The 21,328-nt window shown below is 44.7% G+C and overlaps 1 protein-coding gene and 1 long non-coding RNA gene across 3 annotated transcripts in view; one reads left to right on the top strand and one right to left on the bottom strand.

Annotated features, from left to right (window-relative positions):
- Positions 1-20,588, bottom strand: part of LOC147030232 (uncharacterized) — a 52,935-nt gene extending 32,347 nt beyond the window's left edge. The window contains exon 1 of the long non-coding RNA XR_015056270.1: positions 20,511-20,588. This is a non-coding gene — a long non-coding RNA (uncharacterized LOC147030232). The remainder of the gene's footprint in view (positions 1-20,510) is intronic.
- Positions 1-21,244, top strand: part of TSPEAR (thrombospondin type laminin G domain and EAR repeats) — an 86,611-nt gene extending 65,367 nt beyond the window's left edge. For both annotated transcript variants that reach the window (XM_085874065.1, XM_085874066.1), the window contains exons 11-12: positions 293-394; positions 1,682-21,244. In XM_085874065.1, the coding sequence (XP_085730191.1) occupies positions 293-394; positions 1,682-1,835 (256 nt within the window). In that variant the 3' untranslated portion in view covers positions 1,836-21,244. The remainder of the gene's footprint in view (positions 1-292; positions 395-1,681) is intronic.
- The last annotated feature ends 84 nt before the right edge of the window (positions 21,245-21,328 follow it).

The raw sequence follows: 21,328 nt of genomic DNA, 5'->3' as shown, positions 1-21,328 counted from the left end.
ATTTGATGGAGAATGGTCCTGACAGGACAAACGCTCGGGATGCATTTTCACAGCGTGGTGGGTCAATAGCTGTGGCACCAGACACACAGGAAGGCCATTTGCTTTTGCAATGGAAGTCACCTTTGGAAACAATAGTACATCGCGTCCTGACGAAAGCAGGAGATTTGGAGCATGCATCATCCCTGTTGTCAAGGGAGATATAAAATCTTTTTGCTATGCTGCAGAATCATGCACAGACTAATGTACTCTCCTGCTGTCCAACGTAACGGCACCTTTTTCTGTCTGTACATAGTGCCACAGACTGGGAATTTTTCACAGTTGGAGATGACAGCTTTCTTATTGTTGCCAACTCCTTTGACGGGTCAAGCAACATGGTGGACAGCATAATTTACAGGTATGAGCGTTTTCTGGTCAATTTCCCTATCTACTGATGTTTTGAGATGGTTGCAACTTGAGGGATCATGGCTGTTTTCTCACTCCTAATCTATGTCAACCTAACTTGTGGGTGCTTTGTGAGTAAGCAAAACCAGCATATCCACCCCAATCCACAATTTATTTATTCGTATGCAGCCTGTGGCTGCTTGACTGCATCATTTTCTGGGGGCGTGGCTGTGCCGCTAATGCGGTGCCCCGTTACCAATAAGCTGGTGCTCATTTTTCTGGCCTTAGAAGGATGACAGGCTGAGTAAACCCACCTGGTGTTAATTTAATAATTCAACGACGACGACAAGGGCTTGAACCCAAGACCCTAAGGTCATAAGCCAGCCACCTTAACCATTAAGCCAACACCAGGCTTAATCCACAATTGATTTCCATTAATGGATTTTCAAGTTCCACAAATGCTGTTAGTGATAAACCTCAAAAAGAGGCGAAATCAGCAAATGATGATAGAACCACACCACTGAACGATGAATGATGGTAGAACCACACCACTGAACGATGAATGATGGTAGAACCACACCACTGAACGATGAATGATGGTAGAACCACACCACTGAACGATGAATGATGGTAGAACCACACCACTGAACAATGAATGATGGTAGAACCACACCATTGAATGAAAAGAGCAGATTTGAGGTTAAACATAATGCCCGTGACAGGGTCTGCCTGCATGGGGATTGCTGTGCCCGATCTCGATCTTATCCCTTATCCCCACGATTCTGGGTGAAATATAAGGCACCCCATATATAAGGTACCCCACCAAGCTTTCTATATAGGTCCCATTATGCTCATGCTTTTCTCAGGGATACGTACATGTTTGGAAAAAATTTTTGCACACAGTTCAAAATCTTGGTTTGGTAGCAAAATGAAGCACAATTGTGATCTCAGCCACATGGTTGAGCTTCGGACAAGGAGATAATGGACAAATCAACCTGTTTGTGAAATTTGAGTTTGGGATTCTACCATCTTAAACCCTGTACTCAGATCGAATACCAACCAGGCCAGTCTGAAGTGAGATGAGAAATATGGTTGTAGATGAGTAACAGTGTTGGAATAAGCTCATGTAGTTTGAGTCACTTATTATGGGAGTCAAATGAGGGCATCAGGTGGGGTAGAGGGAGGGGTGAGGGGCAGAGCAAGATGAAGGAGTGAGCTGATTGTTGCCAAGATTGTAGTGGTTAATTGTGTCGTGATTACGAAACTGTCATGTTTTTTTTTCTATGACATGCTTTTATAGATGGCAGGGCTACGAACGATTCGTACCGGTCCATCACCTTCCGACAACCGCCTGTGCAGACTGGGAGAAAGTCGACGTTGGTGAAGAATCCTTCCTGCTCTTCGCGAATGCAAAATCGAAATCCTCCAGCGTACTGAGGCTCAAAGTGGCATGAGATGTGCCATGAACGTCTCATGCTTGATGACATCTTGAACAAGCAAAATGATCTTTGAGGCCACATTGATGGTTTGTGTACTTGGACACATTGCGAGAAAATCGATCATATTTAAGGCAAGATAATTGTGGGAACAATTAATTAATACGTTCTGATACATCAGTTGACTTAGACTGACGGTTATTGGGATATACCAATTATAGTACATTTTCTACTCACTATCAAAGACGCTGTCCTTACAGATGGGTTAATTACTTAGTTCCCCAACCTCTGTGTATTTTATTATGATTAGTAATACTGACTGTTCCACCAGGTGGTGCTATACGATACACATTTACAGAGAGAGAATTGGGGTTGTCCAACCACGATGAACCCCTGTGACGAGGATTTTCCTTTTTAGCCCCTAAAACTTTCCCTGGTACAACCACCAGTTTCCAACTCATTCCATCCATCGGTTCAGGAATGCATCTCGTCATACAGATGTCAAACACAATTCAAACAGACATTTCGCAACTTATATATACAGGGTGTCCCAGAATAATGTTGGCATAATTTGTCAAGTAATACATCATATTTTAACCCGAGAACACTAGCACGTTTCACGAGTAACTTTATCCGTAACACAGGGTTTGACGTAACCGAAAATGAAAAAATAAAAAAACAATGTATTTCCAATTACTATTTAAGTTTAAAAATATATCTGTTTGTAAATAATGATTGAAGGCACATTCCCAGATTATTTATCGGTATTGTCTGTATCTTAGCTGCACTCGTTGCAGGTAGGGTAGTAATGGCGAGGGCACACTGATCGATTGCAGTTTAGACACCTGAATCTTGTCTTCCTGTCTGTGCCCTGAGGACATGATGCACACCTCACCATACTGGCACTACTCTGCTGCGACTCCTGTTGGTGACTCCACAGTAGTGGTAGGAAGGTTGCCCACACTGGAGATGGCATTCTTCAGGGAACCGGACAATAGTGAAGAAGTGAGTCTCTCCTTTGCCCACGACCTGATCAGTGACATTGTTAGCTCCTGCTTATATTTTCTCCTTGGCATTTGCACTCCGCCTTTGTCCTTTGTGCTTGCTGAATGAATAATCCAGGAATTCAGTGTACTGGCATTGATAATTCCGTAAAAGAAACAAAGTGGCCATCTCTTGTTTTGTTTGGCTACATGAACATAGGGAGCACATCTGGTCGGCTGCATCAACTCTCCCTTTTGTATGATTATAACATTCAATTATTTCAAGCTTGCCAGATGCTCCAATGCTTGGGTGAGTGTGCATAGATGAAAGGAGTAGCACTGGCTTCTTACTTTGCTCCCTTGTAGCTGGTGTATAAGAAACCAGTCATTTCTTTACTGAAGCAAAATGCACTGGATCCAGGCTGGTGACCAGCTTTGGCAATCATCTCCTTGGGAATCTGTGGTTTGTTGGCTTTCATTGTGCCAACGAGGGTCAGCCCACAGTTCAGTAACAGGTGGTTGATTAGAAGTACAGAGGTAAACCAATTATCAGTCATGAAATTTCTTTTACTGTGATGGTATTTCTTGGTTAGTTCTCTGGTGAAGTCATGTCCAAGGCTCTGATTCATTGGTGGAGTTGTAGATTTGCCTCGGTACAGAATTCCAGCCAGTAGGTATTTGCTATCAACATCATTAGCTAATACCAACTTGAACCCATATTTTGCAGGTTTATTGGGAATATACATGTGAAATGGGCATCTTCCCCAAAAAGCAAGCAGTTGTTCATCAACAGTAATGCTGTCCCCAGGAACATAATACTTGGCACACTTGCCAAGAAAACTATCCCATACTGTTGTAATGGGAGCCAATTTGTTTGTTTGAGGGTCATCAAACACACAGATTAGCAGGAAAGAAAACTGAGACTCAGATGTAGCTGCATGATAAACAGCAACACCCCAACCAGGCTTCCACATCTCCTTTGTTTATCGATGATTATCTCTCCGGCAGCCACTGAAGATGAGAATTCCCAGTATGGCACGTACCTCTGCTGGTGTTGTCCTCTGTTCAGTAGCACTCCTATTTTGGTACTTGGCAGCTTCAGCATCTGTACGAATGTTGATCCATATCACTATTTCATTTATTATTCTGTCACCAACGAATAATGAGAAGTACTTGTCTGGAGTATTTACTTTCCTTGCCTCGGTTGTTGGCCCCAGGGTATATGCAGGCATGATATTTGTCATTTTTGTTCTTGCTGTCGGTGCTGAATGTGGCTTACAACTGCACGGAAAACCAGAAGTACTGCGAAGAGTTGGTCTTGGGGGACTCATCATCATCATCATCATCATCATCATCATCATCATCATCACGTCGCCTTCTCCATCCCCTATGACCAGCTTGAGGGGCAGCTGGTGTAGCAGGGGCAGCAGGTGTTGTTACAGGGGCTTGGAGTGGTTGCTGTGGCAGCAGGAGTAGTAGCAGTGTCAGCAGGGTCAGCACAGGGGCACCACGTGCATGCTTCCTGGGACGAGGTCGAGCTGAAGTACTCGTCTTCACTCTCATTTGGCTCTGGTACATATTCTTTACCATCCTCGCTATTGTACTTGACGTCTGCTTCAACAATATCCTCCTCCTCTTCATCACTGCTACTTTTGTTCATCATTTCTTCCAGTTCCTGCTGACACATGTATTTCACACTCTTCTTCGACATCGCGCTGTTCTGGCACATGCTCCCATACCTGATCTGACCTGACCTGACCTTCGACATCTTGTATTATTTTCAAGTTCTGGTCTCTGCACAAGTTGTTATGTGAAGGAATATATCACTCCCTGAAAAAATAAATAAATCATGAATTGTAAAGACCGTATATAAAGTTCAGCACTATATTTCATACTACCACTTTATGCACTAATTTGGGGTAGAAAATGCCCAGACCACGCTATATAACAAAAACCACGAAAGAGAGCAGAGTAACTTACCCTTCTTCAGTGATGTCTGCCCATGCACTGAAGGTATACGGAGTCCCAGGCTCTGACTTACGGGGTAACCTAGTGGAGCAACGAGATGTTCACTTGCGAGTACCTCATTCCCCACATTGGTGGACATCTCGATAATAAAGAAAACACGCATGTAATTTAGCACAAACAAGGCCTACTCACCTGATTTATTATTGCAAATAATCAAGGTAACCACCGTTGACATCTAGCCACTGTTGACAGCGGCGAACAACTGAGAGACAAACTTCAACAAAATATTCTGCTGAAATATTGCTCGATTCTGTGCCTCAGTTCTCTGCATGTAGCTGGTATCCTGCTGTACACCACATCCTTCAGGTAACCCACAGAGTGTAGCTGGTTACCCTTTGTGAACACTCCTTCGAGCCATCGCAGGTATAATATTTGTAGGTACTAACATACAAAATATTACTTGATGAAGTGTGCCAACATTATTCTTGGACATCTTGTAATATATTTATCATAGAAATATTTCCCAAACTAATCAAAACTATTTATGATGAAGTATAAAAAGAAGTATATTTCGGTGTAAACAATGTTAAATCACTATCTTGGCAAAACTTTACATCCTGCACACTTAGTTAAAAAAATATATATATTTATAGTCCAGGAGCCAGGAGTCATTTATTTACTGGAAATGACCGAGTGTGTGGTTGTTATTTTTGGATAGATATATCAGGCATGCCAAAATCCAATGTCTTAAGGTTCAACAGTGGTGGGTTGGAGTTTGAGGATCATTCAGAATTTTGAAGTCTGGGTCGCAGCTTATTCTTATGAATATTTATAATTTGTTGAATTACTCCATTCATTTAATACTTCGATACTGTTCTCTCATTTTTTTTTCCCGTTTTCCAGGTAGCTGAACCATGCCTGACCTACGATGTATCTGCGTAACGAACCAACATTGTCCGTCAATAAATGAATCTGTCAAGAAATTCAGTGATAGCTCTTCGGCCGAAGTACAGATTGCAGCAAGGTCAAGAAAACTGTGGCCACAATCCAATTTGTCGAAATACTCTGAATATGTGCAAATCTACCTGAACAGTATGGTGATTCGCACATGCTGCAGTAATTTCACCGCCATTGCAGGCAATCAAAAGGTCAAGGATCCCAGTGCTCTGAGGAAACAGCTCCTCAAAATGCTTTCTTACGAAGTGAAGTAAAACTGTATTCATCAACTAACACTGGGATTTTTCCCCAACGTATGCATTTTCTGAAACAAACTTCTGAAGACAAGGAAGGGAAAAGATCTTCCTTTGGGTTCCTGTGAATACGATTCACCTGATTTCAATGTAAAGGAAGCAGCCCAGATTCTGAATGATCATGAGATGTTGGTGAAAGTTGGTGTTGGTGACACAGGTTTTCATTCCAAAGAGGTGAAATATCACCATGAATGTCAAAGAGAATACCTCAACAGAGTTTGCACAGCAACTACATCAGGGTAAAGCCAATAATCCCAAACAAAGCATCCAGCATCTCAGTCTTTAATACCATATGTTCAATCATCATTGGTTGATAACATCTGTTCCGAATATCTTACCTCTCTTCAACGCCATGACTGCACGGAACTAGAGACGTTAGCAAATCAGTCGAATGTCATTGTATCACAAACAACTGTGAACGTGCTGGGAGAACAAATCTTAAATAACTTTGAAGGGTCAATGTCTGTGGACAAAGTAAAACAAACAAGGGTTGGTAATATACAATACACGATGTCCAAAGGATAGGGCATTAGGGCAAAGCTGTCGACTACAGTTCATCCGAAGAGTATGCTATCAGAGAGGCAGTACTTATCTTACAGCGATCGGTTACAGACCTGATGAAGGGTATACCACATCTACCCAACTTACTGACCACAGCAGACTTCGGAAAGGGACAAGCAAATCCACCAATGATGCTCACCACATTGTTTGAGGTCCTATATGGTGGATATACTAAAGAGGGTAGATCTATCAGATTGTGTTCGAAGGCATGTAAGCTCAGCAGCACAAGGAGGTCTGTATGCAATTTCAAAAGGTCTACTGAAGCCAACTTAGAAAGTAATAAAATTACCCCCGTGTGGGGGTGACTGTCATCTCTATAATGTTTTTTTACTATCATAATCGATGAACCGTTGCCATATATCTCCTAAAATGACAGACTAGAAAGGTTTTGAAAATGGCGACTTTCACAACTTTCGTGACCTTGACCCTGACCTCGAATCCGGGAAAAAAATGTCGTTGGGTATCACTCATCGACCTCTATCCACATACAAAATTTCATCAAGATCGGAAGTAAAAAGTTTTCTTTGTACCGGGAGGTGTTTTTGACCATCTTCCAGGTTACGTGGCGGCCAAACGGGACGGAAATTCAAAAATCTGTCCGGTTAGATACAAGATAATATTTTTTACTATCATAATCAATAAACAGTTGCCGAATATCTTGTAGAATGGCAGACTAGATAGGTTTTGAAAATGGCGATTTTTTATAACTTACGTGACCTCGTGACCTTGACCCCAGACAAAAGTTATATCGTTGTGCAACACTCATCGACCTCTACCCACATACTAAGTTTCATAAAGATAGGAAAGAAAAATTGACGGATGGACGGACGGACATTTGGTCCGGCTTTATTAGGTCATCTCGGTACTTAAATATCTCGGTAGAGATGACTTAAAAATGAATGCGTTTCACAATTCAACCTGGCATTCCGCGAAGTCGCGATATGACAAATTCTAGGGTACCCACCCTTCAAGTGCTTAAACTCCAAACCACCAATGTTGAACCTCAAGCCGTGGGTTTTTGGAATTCCTGATAATATATCTATCCAAAAATAACAACCACACACTTGGTCATTTCCAGCAAAAACATGACCAATGGCTCCTAGACGATTATATCCATGCACAATTAGTTAAAACTTTACGATCTTCAACCATCAGTTTATCGATTGGGCTTCAGCAAATTACTCATTAAAACGGAGGTGCAAACCAAGCAAGCAATGTGCAGCACTTAGAAAGAACATCCAAACCAAGCAAGCAATGTGCAGCACTTAGAAAGAACATCCAAACCAAGCAATGGGCAGCACTTAGAAAGAACATCCAAACCAAGCAAGCAATGTGCAGCACTTAGAAAGAACATCCAAACCAAGCAAGCAATGTGTAGCACTTCGAAAGAATATCCAAACCAAGCAAGCAATGTGCAGCACTTAGTGAGACCATCTAAACCAAGGAGGCATAGTGCAGCACTTAGAACGAACATCTAAAACCAAGCAGGCAAGGTGCTGCACTAAGAAAGAACATCTAAACCAAGCAAGCAATGGGCAGCACTGAGAGAGACCATCGAAACCAAGCAGGCAAGTGCAGCACTCATAGGGAACATCTAAACCATGCAAGCAATGTGCAGCCCTTGGTGAGACCATCTAAACCAAGCAAGCAATGTGAAACACTTAGAAAGAACATCTAAACCAAGCAGGCAATGTGCAGTACTTATAGGGAACATCAAAACCATGCAAGCAATGTGCAGCACTTAGAAAGAACATCTAAACCAAGCAATGGGCAGCACTGAGAGAGACCATCTAAACCAAGCAGGCAAGTGCAGCACTTATAGGGAACATCGAAACCATGCAAGCAATGTGTAGCACATGGAACATCTAAACCAAGCAAGCAATCTGCAGCACTTATAAAGAACATCTAAACCAAGCAGGCAATGTGCAGCTCTTTGAAAGAACATCGAAACCATGCAAGCAATGTGCAGCACTTAGAAAGAACATCTAAACCAAGCAATGGGCAGCACTGAGAGAGACCATCTAAACCAAGCAGGCAAGTGCAGCACTGAAAGGGAACATCAAAACCATGCAAGCAATGTGTAGCACATGGAACATCTAAACCAAGCAAGCAATATGAATCACTTAGAAAGAACATCTAAACCAAGCAGGCAATGTGCAGCACTTTGAAAGAACATCGAAACCAAGCAAGCAATGTGCAGCACTTATAGGGAACATCGAAACCATGCAAGCAGTGTGCAGCCCTTAAGTCCCTGTCACACCTTGATGATTTAGCCAGCAATGGCAACGTATAAAAATGTATGTAAAACGTTGGTGTACGCTGAAATTTTGATGTTTTTTTTAAAGTTTTGGTCGTATTCATAACGTGTTGGTCGTATGCATAACATATTAGTAACGGGCACAAAACGTTTCGTTGTCTTATAGATAACTTATACCAACGAATGCTTAGCCTGTTGGCGGCGTTCACAACCTATGCCCAACGAAAGTTTAACTTAGGCATAGTGCGCTAAACGTATCGCCGACGAACTCGTGGCATAGCCTGTTAAAAACCTGCCGCATGCCGATTTAAATCATAACCGCCTGAGAATTGGAAGTGTCAACCACGCAGTCACACCTTGACCATTTAGCCAGCGTATGCCGACCTATGAAAAATGTGTCTAAAACGCTGGCACACGTCGAATACGGTATGGGTAAGTTGTGTATACATTAAGAGCACGCTGAAAAACGATGAAGTACGCTGTCATATTTCGTGGTACGTTTAGTACATCGTGAAATTTCAAGCATGCTGAAAATTTTAAGACGTACTCGCCATATGGCTCACACGTTCCGCTACGCTGGGAATAAGTTGTAGGCACGATATGCGATCGTTGACACACGTCGACACAAGTTCCTTGTAAGTTACTCATAAGTCGAAACACGTCGAGGTAATGTTTAGCATACCCGAAGCTTATTTTCTCCGTCAAGGCACATTTTCTTTTCTCCTTGGCTCCGTGAAGGCACGTGACAAAATATCTGAAGTTGTTGTTGTTGTTTTTTTGTTGCTGTTTTTTTTTTTTTAGTCTATCACAAATTTTAAAATATTGTGACGTCCACGGGACTTGAACAGTCCCGCCAACGTAGAATGAGCTGAAACGATGGAGGCGGTTTATTTATTCATAACCCAAACATGGCGGTTCTAATCGCTCTACCGCAAACGGGATGAGGAAGGTGGCACGAGTCACTTTTCACTGAGTTGATGATGTTCATTTGTTTTTATTATTAACCAGAAATAACAAGACTCGGCAAGAAGAGGGATCCGGGGCGATTCGAAGGGATGGTGTGGGATCGGGCGTGGGGAAAACACAGACAATTCCAATGAATATACAGATCTCAAACCCTCTAAGGCGCCAAGTACACACATACACACACACACACACACACACACACACACACACACACACACACACACACACACACACACACACACACACACACACACACATACACACACAACATAGCTACTTCTGGTGGTCAGGCTGGACCGTGGTGTGGACGCAACTGTCCTTGGATCAGCGTCGGACGAGCTGGCCTTGCTCTCGTCAGTGGGGGGCAGGAGAAACCGTGGTGCTGTCGACCTCCTGGTCCTGGCCCAAGTCCGCTCACAGCCGCCAGGGAACCAGTTCTGGCGCCAAATTGCGAGCAGGAGAGGGAGGCAGGTCCGCCCGCCGTTCGACCCCATACTCCGAGTCAGCAGAACCCCAGAGCCAACCAAGGTGAGGCACGAGGCTCAGCAAGGCTCCAAGACACGATGAAGAACACGATCGAATCAGCACAACAACAAGGACGCTTCCCGCGCAACAGCCTCCACACCAAAAAAACACGATCTTGTTGTCCCGATCTTCTTCCTCTTCCTTTTCGACCCCGAACAGAACCTTTTTATCCTCCCGTCTTCGTCACTTCCAATAGAGCCGTTTATTGGCCCACCGCCGTCGCCTTCTGCCAATCGTGATCACGGGGCGGAGCCATCCGCTGCACTGTCCTGTGACGTCACGGCCAGCCTCCAGGGACTACTAAAAGGGGTTTACGCAGACACACTTACCCTATCCCGTGTCCCTATCTAATTACGTGACAATTATCATTTCCCCCTTGAAGAAATGAACATTTACAAGACAACTTATCACCACTGAATTGCTCCTTATTACATCGAGATCCTGGTAAACTTGAACAGCATGGCATACCTAATTAAACATCCTAATTACCCTTTGAATGCATACCCCCCCCTCAAACGTAACACTGCCCCCTCCTCTGGTACCGCAGCTCCTGCAAGGTATATTACAGGGGCTACCGTACCAGCCTTAACACTTACTGACTCACACCTAATTAACCTAACGAAATAAAGTAGGAGGGGCAATGGGCAGCGAGTCGCAGCTAACTTACCTATCCTGCTTAATGTACTACCCCCTTATGGCCTTATCCTCGCCTAAACAATCATTCGGTTTTTTTGTTTTTTTTTAATTTTATCACATGAGAGCACTGAGCGAAGTTGCACTCCATTTTCTGGATCATCGCTCTTGCCCAACACTCTTCCAGTGATCTGGGGAGGGGAAACAAAAGGTTCCACAAAAACACAACACTTATACTTTACATTCCTACTCTAAGCCTTAACGACACTATTCACAGGATATTTACACTTGACCGCCTCCCCCAGTGGATGCTAATAGACCCAGCGTTACCTGGGGAGCCAATTTTCAAATTTGCTTGCCCCAAAATTATGCGGACATCATGCCCTTGCTGCACATGTCAAGTTGTGCGGGATCGAGTGGGACTCACACATCTTCACAACACTCACACCATGGTCATCATCACATTTCTAGGTCATGGTCCTCATTTTAATCATGCAGGCTGAATCCCGTCATGGCCATGGGGTGGGTTACCACAAGATGATGGGGGCATCTCAGGTGCAACCATGCCCACAGGTAAGCTTTAGTCCAACCCGGACGTTTCTCTGCCCCGCTCCCTTTGATTCCCTCCCCCCTGGTAGCCATCAGCTCTAATCCCGTACAACACTCTGGAAGGGGTCTCACTGGCTCCTCTGGCCTTCCTGGGTCGCCAAGGTCCTACCCGGCCAACCAGACGCCATGACCATCGGTCGGCCAACCAGACCTTCTCCCAGTTGCCTCCATACACTGTCACCATTAGCCACCAGGTGGTGAATCTCCTTGAAGGGGGTCGCAATTCACGCTCACCGTGAGCTTCAGCAATCCCTGTGGACAAGCACATCATCCCCACCCACAAAACCCACATGACTCCCCCACCCCATCGGCCTTACATGTGACACCTGCATTTTTAACACTTCGCCGACCATGACCTTCCCTGTTACCACACCATGCCCAATAAAAATCAATGTGTGCACCATACATTTCACTTCTTAACTTAAAACAACTCACACAGCACTTCTCACCCGATCCACGCACCAGCCATTGGACAGCCACTTGTGCCCGCTTTGTTACCAATTACCCACTGTCCCGATTGTCACTCTAAAACCCAGCAGAACTTACAAACACATGCCAATTTTCCCACAATTCATTTTTTTCCACCAAAGGAGGGCACTTCGCCACAATCTCAGCAGCCGAGCATGGCCGTATATGCTCAGCCCAATCTAGTCTCCCCGACCCCCGACAGTGATCTCCGGACCCGACCAATGAAAGGGCATCTCGGATAGACCTGGCGGTTCAGCAGGAGGATTCACCCTCTCCGAGTCTAAAAGTCTATTGGAGGGTCCCTCCATCGCCGGGTACCGGCAATATCGTTGCATGTGTCCTCTTCGCCCGCACCGGAAACAACTCCCCATAAAAGTCCCCCGTATCGGTGAAATGTCTCTTCCGGTTCCGGACCCCCTCGGCCATAATCAAATTGCTCTATTGGCTGGGCTGGACCCCGCCGCTTTGGCGCACTAACTAGCGGATTACCCTTTATCAAACTTGACAGTTTCTGGCAAATTTCCTGAAACATTTGGGTAATGCCAATTTCTCCCAGCCCCCCTCCCTGATCCTGGATCTCCGCCTGTCGGATCGTCACCGATGGCCTCTCTGGAACCCGACCCGGTCGACTCCACGAGGCCAGCCTGGCCGCGCACTCGGCCGCTCGGTGAACGGTGGGTGGATCCTGTAACTCCACTAGTGCCCGGACCTCAGGGTCAGGAAGGGCAGCTAAAAATTTCTCTAGTGCCAGTCTGTCCCATGCCTCCACTGTAAGGTCCCGATACGCGATCCTGACTGATTGATAAATGTCCTGTGCCAGCTCCTGCACTGTCTCACCCGATTTTAATCTGCGGTGCTGGAGCTGGACCCGCACCAGATCACAGTTTGCCGCGAACCCAAACCGACGGCTCAACGTCTCGTAAATGTGGGAGCTGGTCAACATCCCCTCCGCGATCACGTTTAACACATCTGCGGCTGGTCCCCGCAACGTTGCCACCAAATTCCCTGTACGTTCCTGCTCATTCCACCCGTTTAGTCGGGAAATGCACTCAAATTGCGTCAGAAAAGCTTCAACGCTCCCTGACCCGTCGAAATTTACCAGGGGGATCACTTTTACGGTGGCCCGCTTCTCAGTTTCTCCCTTGTCCGAATCCGGCCCAGGGATCAAACACACTTGTGGCTGCGTATCCAATTTCGGAGCCCACTGTGGCCAAAGATGTTTTGTGGTGAGGGTCTCATGGGTCAATTTTGCCTCCTGTTCCAAACGTTGAATGGACAGATTCACCTCTTCCCGCAGGATCTTCTGGGCCCGCACAACCTCCTCCAAGGCTCCGTCACGAGTTTGTAGCTGCTCCTCAACCAACCCGGACACTCTACTTACAAAAGACGGCTCTACCAGGCCTTTATCCAAGACTTCATCTTGGCTCATAATTTTATCTTGTTCGTCCAAACGAGCCTCCAATCCTTTTACCTCCTCCGCCAAATTCATCCCTTGCTTCCTCAGCTCTCCCCACTCTTCTACTTGCAGCTGCATACGAGCATCCACACAGGCACGATGACGCTCCAGGCTTTCATCCACTTTATCAACCCTGGTGTTCGTTGCATCAATTTTATCTACCAATTTTTTTTGTATATTTTCCCCCTCCAATGTAATTTCTACCTTTGTTTCCTCCAATCTAGCCTCGAATTTGCTTTGTATTTCTCCCAATTTAACATCCACACACTCCTGCATCTCAGTTTTCATTTTCTCCATCTTTTCCCCCAATTCATCCCTCATTAAATCAATCCATGCACCCAACTGTACCCCCATTACCCCCAATTGATCTGTCATTTCTGTCCTCTGTGCCACGAATTGATTTGCTATTTGTGCCGTCATGTCCCCTATTAAACGTTCCAACATTGTCTGGATCGACATCGCGCCGGTTTCCGGCGCTGCCGGCCCCGTTACGGGCAATGAAGCACGGTCCACGCTCGGAATGGGGAAGGTTCCAACCCTACCCCCATCTCTCCCCTCTTCCCCCGACTCGCTGCCAGACACGTGGCCTTCCTCCTCAATCATCTGCACATCCGCCATGGTACAGAAGTCCCGTTTGCCGCCAATTAATTTAAATTTGAAAAATCCCGCCAGAATTTTCCCGCGCTCGCGCGCTTTTCTGCAGTAATTTTATATTCCAATTCGTGGCGAGATTTTTATCTTGGTATATTCTCCCGATACCAAATATAATTTAGAGGGGTTCGAACATCCAACACCCTGACACCAATGTGACGTCCACGGGACTTGAACAGTCCCGCCAACGTAGAATGAGCCGAAACGATGGAGGCGGTTTATTTATTTATAACCCAAACATGGCGGTTCTAATCGCTCTACCACAAACGGGACGAGGAAGGTGGCACAAGTCACTTTTCACTGAGTTGATGATGTTTATTTGTTTTTATTATTAACCAGAAATAACAAGACTCGGCAAGAAGAGGGATCCGGGGCGATTCGACGGGATGGTGTGGGATCGGGCGTGGGAAAAACACAGACAATTCCAATGAATATACAGATCTCAAACCCTCTAAGGCGCCAAGTACACACACACACACACACACACACACACACACACACACACACACACACACACACACACACACACACACACACACACACACACACACCGTAGCTACTTCTGGTGGTCAGGCTGGACCGTGGTGTGGACGCAACTGTCCTTGGATCAGCGTCGGACGAGCTGGCCTTGCTCTCGTCAGTGGGGGGCAGGAGAAACCGTGGTGCTGTCGACCTCCTGGTCCTGGCCCAAGTCCGCTCACAGCCGCCAGGGAACCAGTTCTGGCGCCAAATTGCGAGCAGGAGAGGGAGGCAGGTCCGCCCGCCGTTCGACCCCGTACTCCGAGTCAGCAGAACCCCAGAGCCAACCAAGGTGAGGCACGAGGCTCAGCAAGGCTCCAAGACACGATGAAGAACACGATCAAATCAGCACAACAACAAGGACGCTCTCCGCGCAACAGCCTCCACACCAAAAAAACACGATCTTTTTCTCCCGATCTTCTTCCTCTTCCTTTTCGACCCCGAACAGAACCTTTTTATCCTCCCGTCCTCGTCACTTCCAATCGAGCCGTTTATTGGCCCACCGCCGTCGCCTTCTGCCAATCGTGATCACGGGGCGGAGCCATCCGCTGCACGGTCCTGTGACGTCACGGCCAGCCTCCAGGGACTACTAAAAGGGGTTTACGCAGACACACTTACCCTATCCCGTGTCCCTATCTAATTACGTGACAATTATCATTTCCCCCTTGAAGAAATGAACATTTACTAGACAACTTATCACCACTGAATTGCTACTTATTACATCGAGATCCTGGTAAACTCGAACAGCATGGCATACTTAATTAAACATCCTAATTACCCTTTGAATGCATACCCCCCCCCCCCTCAAACGTAACAATATATTCGGACATTTGTTTTTAAGTTTCGACGTCGACGTGACAATATCCTCAAATAGAAAATATTCACAGAGGAGGAACTAAGAATAAGACATGAGTAAACTGAAGAGGCAATCGGACGTGACGTAACGGCACGTGACGAAATATAGGAAGTTATTGTTGTTGTTGTTTTTTTTTTTAAACGCTGCCAATACGCCATTATATGGTAGCTGTAAATTAGAAACTTTAAATAAGTTCTGTGGTCGTCTGGAAGACGTCAATCAAATACGTCTACATACGTCAATATGCGTTGGAGGTACGTTGCACATAGGTTAGAAATAAGATTGGGGTACGCTAAGCATTACCTCGACGTGTTTCGACTAATGAGTAACTTACAAGTAACGTGCCTCGACGTGTGTCAACGATCGCATAACGTGCCTTGGCGTGTGTGTCAACGATCATGTAACGTGCCTACACAACACGTTACTCATAGGTTATAAATAAGTTTCGGGTATGCTAAGCATTACCTCGACGTGTTTTGACTAATGAGTAACTTACAAGTAACGTGCCTCGATGTGTGTCAACGATCGCATAACGTGCCTTGGCGTGTGTCAACGATCGTGTAACGTGCCTACAGCACATTACTCATAGGGTATAAATAAGTTTCGGCTACGCTAATCATTACCCCGACGTGTTTCGACTTATAAGTAACTTACAATTAACGTGTGTCGATGTGTGTCAACGATCGCGTAACGTGCCTACAACTTATGGCCAGCGTAGCGGAACGTGTGAGTCATACGCTGGCATACTTCGTAAATTTTCAAGCATGCTAAAAATTTGAGGACAACCGCAAAGTACAACGATGAAAGCCAGCGTACTACGACGTATGGCAGTGTTTTTCAGCATACTCTTAACGTATACAAACTTACCCATAACGTATTTGACGTGTGCCGGCGTTTTAGCCCAATTTTGCATACGTCAGGCATATGTTGTCTAAATCGTAAAGGTGTGACAGGGCCTTCAGTGAAACCATCTAAACCAAGTAAGCAATGTGCAGCACTTAAAAAGAAGATCTAAACCAAGCAGAAAACGTGCAGCACTTATAGGGAACATCTAAACGAAGCAGGCAAGGTGCAGCACTTAGAAAGAACATCTAAACCAAGCAAGCAATGTGCAGCACTTCATGAGACCATCTAAACCAAGCAGGCAATTTGCAGCACTTACAGGGAACATCTAAACCAAGCAGGCAATGTGCAGCACTTATAAAGATATTCACAGAGGAGGAACTAAGAATAAGACATGAGTAAACTGAAGAGGCAATCGGACGTGACGTAACGGCACGTGACGAAATATAGGAAGTTATTGTTGTTGTTGTTTTTTTTTTAAAGTGCAGCACTTATAAAGAACATCTAAACCAAGCAGGCAATGGGCAGCACTTAGAAAGAAGATCTGAACCAAGCTGGCAATGTGCAGCACTTAGAACATCTAAACCAAGCAGGCAAGGTGCAGCACTTGGAAATAACATCAAACCAAGCAGGCAATGTGCAGCACTTATAGGGAACATCAAAACCATGCAAGCAATGTGCAGCACTTCGAAAGAATATCTAAACCAAGCAAGCAATGTGCAGCACTTATATGGAACATCTAAACCAAGCAAGCAGGCTGCAGCACTGAAAGAGAACATATAAACCATGCAAGCAGGGTGCAGCACTGAAGAGAACATATAAACCATATAAGCAGGGTGCTTTACTGAGAGAACATCTGAACCAAGCAAGCAGCGTGCAGCACTTAGGGCCCTGTCACACCTTGATGTTTTAGGCAGCAATGGCAACGTATAAAAATGTATGTAAAACGTTGGCGTACGCTGAAATTTTGATTTTTTTTTAATTTTGGGCGTATTCATAACGTGTTGGTCATATGCATAACATATTAGTAACGGGCACAGAATTCGTTGTGTTATTGATAACTTTTACCAACGAATGCTTAGTCTGTTGTCGGCGTTCACAACCTATGCCCAACGATAGCTTAACTTACGCATAGCGCGCTAAACGTATCGCCGGCGAACTTGTGGCGTAGCCTGTTAAGAACCTGCCAGATTTAAATCATAACCGCCTGAGAATTTGAAGTGTCAACATCGCAGTCACACTTTGACGATTTTGCCAGCGTATGCCGGCCTATGAAAAATGTGTCTAAAACGCTAGGCGCACGTAAAATACGGTATAGGTAAGTTGTGTATACGTTAAGAGTAGGCTCGAAAACAATGAAGTATGCTGTCATATTACATGGTATGTGTAATACGTCGTGAAATTTCAAGCATGCTGCAAATTTTACGACGTACTCGGCGTATGGTTAACACGTTCCGCATGCGTTGTCATATGTTCCTGGCACGCTCCGCGATTGTTTACACACGACGGACACACGTTACTCGAAATACGTCAAGGTAATATTTAACATACCCGCAACCTAATTTTCAACCAATGGGTAACGTCCTTTTAACCTATGAATAGCATGCTCTGAACCTATGTTTAACGTGCTTGAAACCTATGAGTAACGTGCATTGAACCAATTTGTAACTTGCCTTGAACCAATGACTAGCGTGCTATGAACCTATGAGTAACGTGCGTTTAACCTATGTGTAGCATGCTTTGAACCTAAGTATAACGTGCTTCTAACCTTTGAGTAACATGCTATGAACCTATGTGTAACGTATCTAAAACGCACATTGTCGTATGTAGAAGAATTTGATTGACGTCTTCCAGACCACCACAGCACTTACTGAACGTGTTTCTAACTTACATCTACGAAATAACACGTGTAATGGCGTATTGGCAGCGTTAAGGGGAATTGGTATATACAAATGGGCTTCACAAGAGGAACCCATCATTGTTCCAGACTCCATGTTGAGTAGATGTCAATGCCAGTAGTATCAGTAGTAGTAATACTATTAGTAGTAGTTGGTGTGCGTGACAGTAGTAATAGTAGTAGTCATAGTAGCATTGGTCATAGTAGTATGTCTATGTCAGTAGTAGTATGTGAGCGTGATGGGGAGGGTGTGGGTGCTGATGGATCCTCTTATCGTCCACGAATAGGAGACTACTTTGTACCATTGTTCGATGTTCTTTTCGGCGAATTTTTTTTCCTCATTCCCACAATGAAATATTTCTTTGTTTTACTTTTTGAAGTATTAAAAACGACTTTGACAAATGCATAATGTACTAGTAATGAACACAGAACGCTTCGATAACTTATAGATAAGTTATACCAACGATTGTTTATCGTGTTTTAGTCGTCCACAACCTATGCCCAACGATAGTCGAGCGTATGCATAGCGTAATAATTCCCAAGCACGTTATTCATAGGTTATAAATAAGTCACGGGTACCCTAAACATTACTTTGATGTGTTTCGACGTATGAGGAACTTTCAAGTAGCGTGTTGCGAAGTGTGAACAACGTTCGTGTAGCGTGCTTACAAAACGTTACTCATAGGTTAGAAATAAGTTTCGGGTATGCGAATGTTACCTCTACGTGTTTCGACTTATGAGTAACATACAATTAACGTGTCAACGATCGCATAACGTGCCTACAACTTATGGCCAGCGTAGCGGAACGTGTGAGCCAAACGCCGAGTACGTCGTAAAATTTCAAGCATGCAAATTTTTTGGACAACCAAAAAGTACAACGTTTTAAACCAGCATAATACGACCTATGGTAGTGTTTTTTAGCGTGCACCTAACGTACACATAACGTACCCATAACGTATTCGACGTGTGCCAGCGTTTTAGACAAATTTTTCAAAAATCGGCATACGCTGGCTAAATCGTCAAGGTGTGACAGCCCCTTTAGAGAACATCTGAACCAAGCAAGCAGGGTGCAGCACTTAGAGAACATCTGAACCAAGCAAGCAGGGTGCAGCACTTATAGAGAACATATAAACGAAGCAAGCAGGGTGCAGCACTTATAAAGAACATCTTGCAAAGATGATTTGACTTAGAGATTTTGCACTTGCAAAGGTAGGTTAAAAGGACCCGGTGAGCAGAACCGAGTCAATGAAAGAACACAGTGCAGCACAAAAGGCCTCGTTTAGCATTCATACACAATTTCGAAATTCCTGCATTGACGAAGAGTTGGACTCCAGTGCCAGAATGACGAAGAGTTGGACTCCAGTGCCAGAATGACGAAGAGTTGGACTCCAGTGCCAGAATGACGAAGAGTTGGACTCCAGTGCCAGAATGACGAAGAGTTGGACTCCAGTGCCAGAATGACGAAGAGTTGGACTCCAGTGCCAGAATGACGAAGAGTTGGACTCCAGTGCCAGAATGACGAAGAGTTGGACTCCAGTGCCAGAATGACGAAGAGTTGGACTCCAGTGCCAGAATGACGAAGAGTTGGACTCCAGTGCCAGAATGACGAAGAGTTGGACTCCAGTGCCAGAATGACGAAGAGTTGGACTCCAGTGCCAGAATGACGAAGAGTTGGACTCCAGTGCCAGAATGACGAAGAGTTGGACTCCAGTGCCAGAATGACGAAGAGTTGGACTCCAGTGCCAGAATGACGAAGAGTTGGACTCCAGTGCCAGAATGACGAAGAGTTGGACTCCAGTGCCAGAATGACGAAGAGTTGGACTCCAGTGCCAGAATGACGAAGAGTTGGACTCCAGTGCCAGAATGACGAAGAGTTGGACTCCAGTGCCAGAATGACGAAGAGTTGGACTCCAGTGCCAGAATGACGAAGAGTTGGACTCCAGTGCCAGACTGACGAAGAGTTGGACTCCAGTGCCAGACTGACAAAGAGTTTGACATGTAATTCCATCATGTGCACTTTGATGGTGGTACCAGCATCATCTACACGTGGTTTAATGTCATTATGATCAAGACTTTTGGCATCCTAAAAAACACAACTGCAATATAACCCCAAACAGTCTCTCATGTTCACATGACTCGAGTCCTCGTGGAGATGAGGACATAAGCCTTGAAATGCCGAAATACCTCAATGTACAAATCTCCTGTGGGCGAATGCAAAATCTCAGATTCTCAGGTAACCGACACATCTTACCTCTGCCATGACTGGCCAGCCTTGTAATCACAGCACCAGGCCAGGGAATTGTCTCTCCCAAAATGGCACAACCTTCACCTGCAGTGGAACAGGCAATGAAATGACAACAAATTGAGTAGATTACCATTGATTCATGAAAAGAGATGAGAAATGGGTGCGGAGAATAACCGTGTCACAATGAAGAGGAATGAAAGAGCAAACAGAGGACTGTGCTTGAATAAGAGCAGGACTTTGCATTCTACTTGGTGTTTACACATTACAGAAAATTTGAAACATGAGTCTCAAATGTGAGAGCATGCCGCCAGGTGTGCTTATAGGTTCAGGAGACTTGAATGATTTTCCTCCTGAAGCTTTGTGTAATTTAGCACCACACACCTGGAGAGAGAACACCACATGCACCTGGCAGGAAAGGAAGATGCCAGGAAGGTTTTGCTGCTTTCACAAACTGGTTATTTGCTAGTTAAGATAACAGGCTGGTTAAACTTGTGCACTGCAATGAAAGCTCATGTTATTTGCTGAAATGAATCATTTTGTTTCACACTTCACTGTGTTGTGAGAGCATTTTTATTTATTATTACTCTACCATTACCTATTGTTTACTTTAGACAAATGTTCATAATCAGCCTTAACTTACCGACTCGTTTGGAATTACAATAACAATTCTAAAAATAAAAATTGACTATGTACGTATTTATTTATTTATTTTAACAACTACAAATAAAAGTTAAACTTGCTTTTGTGTTTTCCGTTTTTATTATCAAAGTGGGAAGGAATTAAATTATTTTCCACAAGCAAATACCACCCATCACTTCTCTGAC

This window comes from Eptatretus burgeri, chromosome 3 (assembly GCF_056783735.1).
Source record: "Eptatretus burgeri isolate ZD-2024b chromosome 3, Ebu_testis_v1, whole genome shotgun sequence".
NCBI lineage: Eukaryota > Metazoa > Chordata > Myxini > Myxiniformes > Myxinidae > Eptatretus > Eptatretus burgeri.
Note: the sequence above shows the minus strand (reverse complement) of the source record. Positions and strands in the feature narration are given on the sequence as shown.